At 50.7% G+C, this 10,518-nt stretch overlaps 1 protein-coding gene across 1 annotated transcript in view; it reads right to left on the reverse strand.

Moving 5' to 3' along the window:
- The window catches only part of PAPPA2 (pappalysin 2), a 260,116-nt gene extending 254,465 nt beyond the window's left edge, over positions 1-5,651 (reverse strand). The window contains exon 1 of the mRNA XM_045811473.2: positions 3,860-5,651. Coding sequence (XP_045667429.2) covers positions 3,860-4,763 — 904 coding nt within the window. The 5' untranslated portion in view covers positions 4,764-5,651. The remainder of the gene's footprint in view (positions 1-3,859) is intronic.
- Between the last annotated feature and the right edge of the window lie 4,867 nt (positions 5,652-10,518).

The raw sequence follows: 10,518 nt of genomic DNA on the forward strand, positions 1-10,518 counted from the left end.
TGTACTGGGATCCGCTCCGAAACTTGGATCCTCACAAGAGAAAAACTGGTCTTCAAGTGAGGGACAGTTTCTTAGACATCTTTGTATTCCCCACAGTGCCTCTCCGGGCTTTGCATGGCAAGGCACTCAGTAAATATTTGTTGAATGAAGAAACGTGGACTCAAGCTCTAATCCGGCCACGGACTCACTGACTCAGGCCCCTGCAACTTGGAGCTGCAGGTGGTTACTCAGCTGGGCAACTGCAGGGAACATTTGACATCAATTATGGGTGAGGAGGAACCTATTAAAAGTTTCTCTTCTGTGTATGTTGGGGTTGAAGGAGGGGAAAGTAAGTTGAGAAGGAGGGAAAGGAACAGGATGGTTTCGGCTTGGGTGCTGGAGCTTAAGGATTTCACATCATGATGGGACAGAATCTGTCTTCTGTCTGCTGCTGAGTGAGTTCCAATAGCCCAACCAAATGGGCCTGTGACCTCAGGCTACTCCTCCGTGGCCCCACGTCCCTAAATTGCCAGGTCCCTGAGTAGTTAGTTTTATCGAGACCCTTACGCTGGAAGAGTTGTACGCAGTCCTTTCCTATCTCCCGTTGCCCTGCTCCAGAGCACAGGGCACAGGCAACTTTGGAAGGCCTTACCTTGGGGGGCTGTGGGGGGCAGTACTATGATGCCCCCTCTAGGGCCCAGAGAGCACCTAAAGTTTGTGAGGCCTGCATTGTCCTGGGCCCTGAAAAAAAGGATTCCAGCAATCAGTTCTGGAGCCCCACTTCCTATTTTGGAAGAATGTGGGCGTTTGGGGTGGAGGGAGGAGATAACTCTAGTTGATTTTGTTTTCTTTACTAGTTGCTGCAAGTTAGTCACAACCCCCCAAAATGCCACTTTAGCCCTTTCGCAAAGGCCCTGCAAAAAGACTTGTATGAAGCCAACCCTAAGGGATGCCTACCAACACCACTCTGGGAGGGGATGACAAAATACAGCCCAGAGGCCGGGGCAGGGACAGCAATCCAGGAAACCAGACACATTCCCCACTACGTGGCTTCCAAAGAGCCGCCTACTCTCCTGTGCATGAAGCAACACTGCCACCTAGTGCCCCATGTGGGAAGTATTCCCTGAGGCCCCACATCTGGGGGGGTGGGGTCCTTCAGAGTGGCTGGTGAATTGCTTGACATCTCTGCTGAAGGGGGAAAATGCCCCAAGTTTGGGAGATTGAGAATGGGATGCTGGGTAAGTAGAAGCTGAGGTTTGAGAACCACTGGAAAAGAGTATGGGAGTCAAGGCTTGCAGCACCTCAGGTTATCCTCAATGGAGCAGCAGAACTTCAAAGGTTGGAGTATGTTTAGCTCCCAGGAACTCGGTCCAGTTGTTATTCTGTGCAGGAGAAGGCCCAGCAACCCAGGAATGGGCAGTGACCAGCAACAGGAGCAGTGCTGGGTAAGAGAGGGAAGATGGTCCGGTCTGTTGATCGGAGTGAGTACATTCGTGCAAATCAGAGACCTTTGCCCCTGAGGACCGCTTCATGGCCCTCAGCCTTGGGGCCCACAAGTGAAGCGTACGGAGCTAAGCATGGTGAATAGACAAGGATGCCCATGCCCTTGGGAGCCCAGCTGCTAAAATCCTGAAGAATGAAGGCCTCGTTCCCAGCCCCCATTTTTCCCAGACTTTTACCCTAAATCTTTCCTGAATATGTTCTAATGTGCACAAGTCTGAAGAAAGATACAGGGTGGAAGGTGGAGAGGAGCTAGACCTGGGTATTCCCTGCCCTCAACCTTCCTGGTGTGGACCTCAAGGGGAAATGCCAGTACACCACAAGGGCCACTTTGATTTGAAGAGAAAGAAGTCTCAGAGGCTAGACTGTCTGCAAAAGACTTCCTGCCTAATTTTACATGCTTCCAGAGGGTTCAGAGGGGCACTTTGGAGAAGGATCTGAGTGTGTGTGCTGTGGCAAGGTGGGGGCTGGGGGGGCGGGTGGCTGGTGGTGGACAGGTGGGCAAGGGAGGGAGCTGTATGGGGGGCAAGTGGGGACCTGCAAGGAGAAGGACTGTAACTGGAATGAGCTCCTGATGTTACGCTCTGCAGAGCGGGAGACGGGACATGCAAGGGACAGGACAGAGGTCAGGTACCCACTGTCCTGAATCCATTCCCTCGGGTTTGGGTTTTAATAACTGAAAGCAATAGCCTCTGAGAGCCTCGCTCATATATTCCTGTTGGATCCCTCTCTAATTCTTCACAGCCAGGGAACTGATCCCAGGTCCCTCTGTTGCTACTGCAGGAGGAGGGGTAAGCGGAGCCGTGGGTCTCGGTCTAGACTGCAAGCATACAGTTTCCCTGGCAGATGGGTACTAGGAAGCGAGATTAGGCAGCAAGAAGATGTCATCTGGGAAAAGCTGTGAAGCTGCCAACTCTGATCAGATAATCATCTCATTATTTCTTCCATTTGGCCCCAGAATAAGGATTTCCTTCTACTTTTTCTCTGCCCCCACCTTCTCACAGCCCAGCCCCTTCTCTCTCCCCTCCCCTCACCCCCTCTCCCACCCAAAAATAAAATAAAGCAAAACCACAAGACTAGAGCGCTCAGTGTCTGGGAATCCCAGCTTCCAAAGGAGAAATCACAGCCAAAGAGGGGGAGACAGCGTGTCCAGAAGGGATGTTCCAGCAACACCCCATTGAAAGAGGCTCCCTCCTTCCAGATTTCTTTCTCCAGTCTGAAACTTATTTGCAGGCATCCAGCAACCTGAGAAGTTTTTAATTTGGGAAGTCATCAAGCACTTCAGGAGCTCTGGGGTTCCATTCCCACTCTGCCTCTGGCACACCTCTCATTGTTTCAGTTTCCCCCACCAATGTAAATGGGACTGGCAAACATCAGAGGGCATTGTAGATAATCCAAATTAATGAGATTAAAATGGATCTACGATGTGCCTAGCCTTGTGTGAGGTTCTTTCATGGGGGGATTCGAAGGGACAACGGGACCATAAACAATGACCTGTCATGTCTAGCCCCCAGCCCTTGCTTGAAACCAACGCCCCCTCCCCCAGTAAGGAAAGGGAGATAGTTATTCCTAATCCCCCTCTTTTCTTTGTCCTTCTGGGTGACCTTCCATGAAAGCCAAGATCTGGGCATAGTGGAAAACAAATACAGACAATGTTCTGAGGTATTACCTCTGGTCAAAACCATAGTTACACACAGTTCTTCTTTACGTCCCTCATACAAAGAGCCACGGCTAGACACCAGGGTCCTGGCTTGTAAATGCCAGCCTCTTCCAGCATCCCCTGCTGTTGTCAGGCTGGATACATGTTAGGACAAGCAAACGGGACTCCAGAACCCGGGCCGGATAGGAGCTTTCTGCTAAGTTCCGGGGCTGCTCAAAGAAAAGGGAACGGCCAGGGCTTGGGGCTGTGCACCTGGCCACCTGGTTCTCCTGCAGCCCGGCCCCGCCCACCCATGGCTCACTGTGCAGGTCCTGGTCCTGACATGTCGCTGCAAAGTTGCCTGGCTCTCTCAGACTGGACTGTGAGAAATGGAGTGTGACACTTCTTCCCCACTGACAATGAACCAGAGAGCTTCCCCTTTAAAGAGGGGGTAAGGAGTGAGCTGAAGGTCTCCTAAGTGCATGCACAATGTATAGAACCACATGAGATCGATACTCACTGGGACAAATGCTCTTGTGGTTACAGAGTCATTATCATAGATGACGTCTGGAGTCCGGCTGTGCTGATGAATAAAGGCCCTTCCGCCTTTCTCCCTGGCCAGCCCCTCCTGGCTTTCCTGCCCCTGTGCCCTTCCTCTCCTCATCCCCTATGTCTAAGCCAGGCAAACATAAAGCCAGCCATACCCCAAAGACCACAGAAAGACCAGGAGCGGGCTGTTACCTGTAATGATGGCTGGGTTGTTCTGTCCTCCCTCTGGTTTCACCCAGGCTTCCACTGTGAACGCTTCCCGGGGAATCTCAGCCAGCACTTCTGGGCGCAGCAGCAGCCGCCCCCGCCTCCCCGAGAAGTACAAGACAGGCAATCCTCCGTGGGGGTTAAAGGTCTCTGTTTCCCAGTGGGGGTCCCCTCCACCCTTCTGGATGCTGTCCTCTGTCAGACTGGTTCTGACCCCACGTACAAGGGGATGCTTAGGCCAAGGCTGGAAATGCCGGGGAGAGACACCAGGGTCTCCCCGCACGCCCCCCGCCTGCCCCTTCACCACCTGGCGACGATGCCTGGTCTTGGCCCGGCCCTTCCTTCGGCTCTCTGGTTGGGGCTCCTTTGGGCCCACGAAGGTTGTGGTAACGGTGGCAGCCGTGGCTGAGCGCTCCTGAGTCTCAGCCTCACCTGGAATCTCCTTGGATCCTCCATCGCCAAGATAAGTGTCATTGTCTCCCCGCAGCTCAGACCACCCAGTAGGATCATGCCAGACCCACGGGGTGGACGGCTGCTCAGCTTCACCCCTCGGCCCCACACTTCCAGCTGGGCTTGTGGCCAGGCCCCTCGCAGCATCTGGCTTACTGTGTCCTGCATGGCGGGTTCTCTGACCCCCCACAGGGTAGGGCCTCAGGTGGTCCCCAGGCCTGCTGGGGTAGACCCCAAATAGGTGATGCTGGGGAGCAGCTCTGGGTCTTCGCAGCTTGGCCCCCAGCCAACAGCTTTCTCCTTCCGCCGGCACCTGGTTCAGGTGTCCCCTCTGAGCCAGGGATCTCTTGCGTGTCCAGCCCGGCTCAGAGCCGGCAGTACTGAATGCCCACCCCGCCAGAATCACCAGGCTGAGTCTCAGGATCTTTGGACACATCATACCTCCCCCAGCTCTTTATACAGAACCAGAAGTCAACTTCTGGGTACCACACAGGAATGATGGGGAGAAGAGAAAGAGACGGCTAGCCGTGGATTCGCAGTCACCGGGGAAACTGTTTTGTTCACGGACCAAATTTTAGGAGCAGCCCCAAAAGAGTGCCTCTTCTGGCTACCAGCGATGAGTGCTGTGCCTCCCTCTCGCTTCTCCCTTGACCTGGCTCTCCTGACTCTAGTTCAGTCCTTGCAGAATGAAGTTCATTTCTCTGGGTTCCTTGGAACCTCCTCCTAGAGAGCTCAGGTTTCTTTCTTTCTTTTTTTTTTTTTTTTTTTTTTTTGGTCCCTTCTTCAATAGCCCCTCCCCCCGCTGATCCTAGAAGAGGGACACACAGACAGGAGCCAAATCCTCTCACACACACACTCCCTCACAAACGCATACTGCTCCCTACCTGAAGTCATGAAAAAGGCGCTAGGCTTCTCATTTTCATTTCTCTCTCCTTCTTCCTTCCCTAAGAGTTAACATTATGTACCTAAGCGCATCCCCCTTCAAACAAACCACTACAAGAACTTGCATCCAGAGACACAGGATTTGATGCTTCTATCTAAAACTGCAAAAGGAACCTGGGGGCCCAAAAATTCAAGCTGGTACTTAGCTTTTGCTCTCCAGAGGTCCTCCTCAGCCAGAGCCCCAGCCAGCTGCCAGTCTGCCTGTGCAGGTCAGAATGTTTCCCTCAGCTTGGTGCTTGGGCTTGTGGAGTGTTGAAGGTTTTTTAATCCCCTTCCAACTTGTTGGTATGTTGCAAGTCTCCGTAAAGTTCTCCTTGGGGATGCCAGTCTGGTGTCCTAATAACCTTATGAATCTGAGAGCCCTCGACTTCACCTTCTGGGAGTCTTGTGGGTCCCTGGGCAGATGGGAAAGAGAGCGAGAAGAAGAGCGTGTACTTCAGGGGACCTGTTCTCTCCGGTGCCTCCCGCTCTCCTCTCTCCCTCTCTCTCTGCCTGTAATTATCTTCTTGTTTGTTTCATTTAAAGACAATGATGATGTCAAAGCTAATAAGTTCGGTGCATCACTCCACCTACTCCCTGTCCCCTCCTTCCTCCTGAAAACCTCCCCACCTCACTGAGGCACAGGGGACAGACGCTACTCCTGGTTTCCCCAGTAAACATCTCGGGCTTTCTCTTTCAGCAGCCGCAGCCTACACAATCAATAGCAATCAATACTGTCTTGGAGCACTCTTTTCGGTGTGTATTCTCTCTCTCTCTCTCTCTCTCTCTCTCTCTCTCAGACACACACACACACATTCGCACATGTGTTGTGAACAGATCTGCTTACTGTCTAATAAACCCCCCACCAGCCATTCAAGGACCACTTGCTTCTCTTTCTTTTGTTTTGCCACAAGCCTCCTGTATTTTTTTCCTTATTTCAATCATTTGGGATTCAAAAGAACAATACCCCAAATTCACTTTACATTGGAACTTGGGAGGAAGAACAAATCAATTAGCCTGCTGTAAGAAGCATTACATGGGAATGCCATGAATTCATACTACGGAGATCTTTTTATTCCCTCTGAAGTTTCTCACTCTGAAGTTACTAAAAGTCACCATATGCTGAGTGAGCAAATAAACAAATGAGATGCTCAAAATAAGTAATTTACAAAAATGAACAGCTAGACCCAAGCGACTATTTTTTTTTTCAACTGATTTGAAATGAATGGGAGACGATGGGGAACTAAATAATGTGACTCCAGCCTCTGTAATAATGCTTGCCTAGAGGCAGGCTATCTCAGAGTCCCACCCCCTAAACACATGGACATGTACACACACACACACACACACACACGCACACACACACACACGTATGCACACACTGAGAACATGATTCTGAATTCTTGACACGGGTGAGGATGTTTGACCACAGGTGGGTACAAAACAGGTAGAGGAATATACTGGGTCCTTCCTTCACTAAGAAAAATTACTTACAGTTCTAAAATCCCTGCTTGTGTTGCCCACACATAAAACATGCAGCCCACACACTTTGGAGTAAGATCGCAGTGCCTCTTTCGCCTTGAGACTTCTCCTCCGTTTCCTAAACTCCTCTAGCCCGGCTAAATACTGACTTGTTTGCGTTCAGCATGCTGTGCCCTAATCGCCCGCCCCCTGGCATGCCCAGTCTCCCTGTGCAGCATCCACTGGAGCCTCAAAGCAAGTCCCCAAAGAGATCAATTCAGGCACGTGGACATTACTAAACAGAAATCCCTTGATCCCAGACTGTCCTTTTCCCTTTTCTTGTTTTCCTATCTCCCTTCACTCCTTCTGACTTAGCCCTTTTCTTTTTCTTTTTTTTTCCCCCTGAAGTAGCTCAAAAGAGTTTGGAGCTTTGGAAGGGAGTAGAGGGAGATGCAGAGAAAGACAGAAAAGCAGAGGAAAGGGGGGGTGGGGAGAGGGAGGGAAGGAAGGAGGGAGGGAGGGAGGGAGGAAGGGAGGGAGGGGGAAAGAGAGAGAGAGAGAAACACCAGGAAAGAAAAGAAGGAAGGAGAGGAACCTTAGTGTAAATGAAGAAAAGATACTCAGGTAAGAAAAGAAGAAAACTTCCCCCTCCTTCATGCCACCCCCGTGACCCTCAGAAAAAGGTTCCATACCATTCATTTCAGGAAGGAGGGATAATACAGCAAGGAAGAATTCCGCCTCCTTTTCTGCCCCTGTTTATGTGTGAATGATCTTGCAGTCCCTATAGGTCTCTCCTGGCTCTCAGCTGCTAGTAATCCATTCATAAGGTTTCAAGAAGCTATACAAAACTCAATCTTCCAGTTCAGTTTCTCTCTCTCCCCTTCATTCCTTTGCTCACCACTCTCCTTCAGCTCTTGGCAGTGCAAAGTTTAAAAAAAAAATGTTGAACCATTTCTGTGTTTTCCTCCTGTTGTAACTTTTGCTGTGACATCATAACCCTGCCCACCAACACCCCACCTCTCGCTCTCCTTTCCATCCCACCCCCCATCAGCCCCAGACCCCCCAAAGCACCCCCCCCCCACGGAGAAGAAGGGCTCCTGTCAGTTCCAACGTGTGAAAACACAAAGCTACTAGAAGGTGCCCCTCTCTCCCCTCCGTCCTCCTCCCCTCTCCCCCTCCCTGCCTTACCCACCGCTCAGCCACGGCTCTCTCAAGGCTTGTAACAATGATCCCATCTGTTTGACATGTGCGGAAAGGTGGGCTGGATTCAAATAATCTGTCAAGTGGATCAGATAAAAAACCCAGCAGCCCCCTCCTCAATTCCATCACACACACACACACACACACACACACACACACACACACACACACCATGCCCCAGCAAAAGTGGGAGAGAAGTCGGCCGTGTGCGCACCCACCCTGGATGCCAGGGAGGGAGACACCACACATGCCAAAGGCAACGCACATTTATATATACATAAATGTTGTGGCTTATTTGTTTATGACAAACACCGGCACCCCAAGCCCCTACCCCTCTTCCCCAAGTCCTGCCACTCCACAAGTGCGCACACTGGAAAGCTGGTAGAATCTGTTTTGAAATCTCCAACGAGAGGGTTTTTCCCCCTTTTTTTCACTCCCAAGCACTATCTGTGGCGATCAGACTCGAGCAGGGTTGCCAGCAAATGCAGGAGGCCCCTTCTAGGGTACAGGCTTTCAAACCAGCGAAGCCAGAGGGAATGGATTTAAGGACACACAGCAGGAGCTGGCTGAATTTATTTTATTTTGACGGGGGTAGCTGGGGGAGGAATATCATTTCTGAAATGCCCAAGCAATGAAGGGAGAGGATATGGATTTCTTAAACAGTTTTTGCAAGAGGAGCGGTGTCTTGTTCTGCAGGTAAATCTATAAGGCGAGAAATTGGAGCTTAGAGATAAACAAGGACCGAGAGGGAGGGAAGGGGAAGGAGACAAGAGAGGGGAGAGGGAAGAGGGGCAGGGGATGGGGACCTGGGGACGGGGAGAGAGGGAAAGAAGGGGAGAAAGACAGAGGGGTGAGGGGAAAGGAGAAGGAAGGGAAGAAAGAGGAGGGAGGAAAGAGGAGGGAAAGGGGAGAAAGGGGGAGGGGAAGGTTGAGGAGGAAAGGAGTAAAATAGAAGGAGGAGGGGTGGGGGCGAAGGGAAAAGAGAAGAGTCTGGAAGGAGGAAGGACTGAAGAAGAAAAACAGGGAAGAGAGGAGGGAAGAATGAGACGGCGAGGAAGAAAAAAAGAGGAAGAGGTGGTGAGGCACACAAAATATGGAGACCAGGAAGGCAGTTAGATCCATGATGGTTAAACATAAAGAAATCAGAGGGGCAGGTGAGGAGAGCCACTACAGAATGAGGCAGGGGTTGGGCTTTCTGCACAGAAAACAAAGGATACACAGTGGAGGGGCTCACTCCAGTGATCAGACACGTTTTAGAAAAGCAGATTGCCAGGGTTCCACATTGTCTCTTTAAGTAAACCCCTATTTCCTCCTCCTTCCCTGCCTACACCCTTCCTCCAACACCCACCTCCACCTTCCTTCATTCACTTCTTGTGCCAGCGGTATCTTCCCCTGGAGAATTCTCTAGTAAAATTCAGACACTCATCCCCCTTCCCCCAAAAAACCCCACCCTTAATACTCAGTAGCCCCTTTCTTCCCTTCTGTCCACAGAGGGCCCTGACTCCTCTTATGTAAAGACTGAGCTGTTTGTGACAATCTGCACTTTGTTTCAACCCAAATTATACTATGTTTCCCTTAAGCCCAGGACGGCAGGGCTGCTTTGCTTGTATTTGCTGCCATAGTGGGGCTGGTCAGTTTCCATTAGCATTGTCATTATTATTAAGAGTCTTGGAACACAGGGAGGAGCCAGTCCACGTCTGTGTCCACCTGCAGTATAGAGCATTAGTGGGGAGAGAGAGAGGTGGGGGGGATGAGGGAGAGACCCCCTAATATGGTCACTGATCCTCTCTGACTTTCTGATTCCAAAATCTGATCCCTTGAGGGAAAAGCTCAGCTGGGAGGCGGCCAGGGAGCGTAGTAATAAAAGCCTCCCAGAACACAACCAAATGCAGTATCTATATATAGGAGCCGGATCTGTTTTCGCTACTTGCAGTCTAAAATGACACCCGGAAACAAACATTTCAGCAATATGTTTATTGGAATCTTATTCAGCTAGTGCTGGAAAGAGTGAGCTTCTCTGAAGGATTTCACTCGAAGGCTCGGGGTTGTTGCTTTCTGCACCCCTTGCTCCCTGCCCCCTTGCTCTGTGCTCTGAGCTGGGAGTCAGTGGTTCTAACATTCATGGGATCACTGGAGATGCCTTGAGGGTGACCTACCACAGCCCCCTCTTTTATGGGTAAGGAAATAAAGGAGAAGTCACACAAATAACAACAGCCAGATACAGCATCCAGGTCTCCTGAATCCCAGTCCAGGTTTTCCCTCCTCTGGTATGCACCTGTCCTGCTGTCTTGGTATCCACAGGCCAGTTGGATGGGAAGAGGGTATCAAAGACCTGCCTCTCTGGATCCACATCCAGGCAAAAAGGCCCAGGGAGTATATGTTGGTCATATGTGTTCTGTAACTCAGAATCACATAGCACTCAAAAAGAAATGCAAATCCGCATTTCCAACTCCTCCCTGTGTGTTTGGAGCCAAGAGAGGCCCTATCTTTTTGTCAAACTGTTTGGTGCTCTGTGTGTTAGATAATCATATTTTTTTCCACAACACCATTACTATTACAAATTACTAGCAATGTTAATGATAGTCTTTTGCAAAGTGCCTTTCATCTAAATA

The sequence above is a fragment of the Ursus americanus genome, chromosome 2, assembly GCF_024610735.1.
Source record: "Ursus americanus isolate L20-20 chromosome 2, mUrsAme1.1.p, whole genome shotgun sequence".
Classification (NCBI taxonomy): Eukaryota; Metazoa; Chordata; class Mammalia; order Carnivora; family Ursidae; genus Ursus; species Ursus americanus.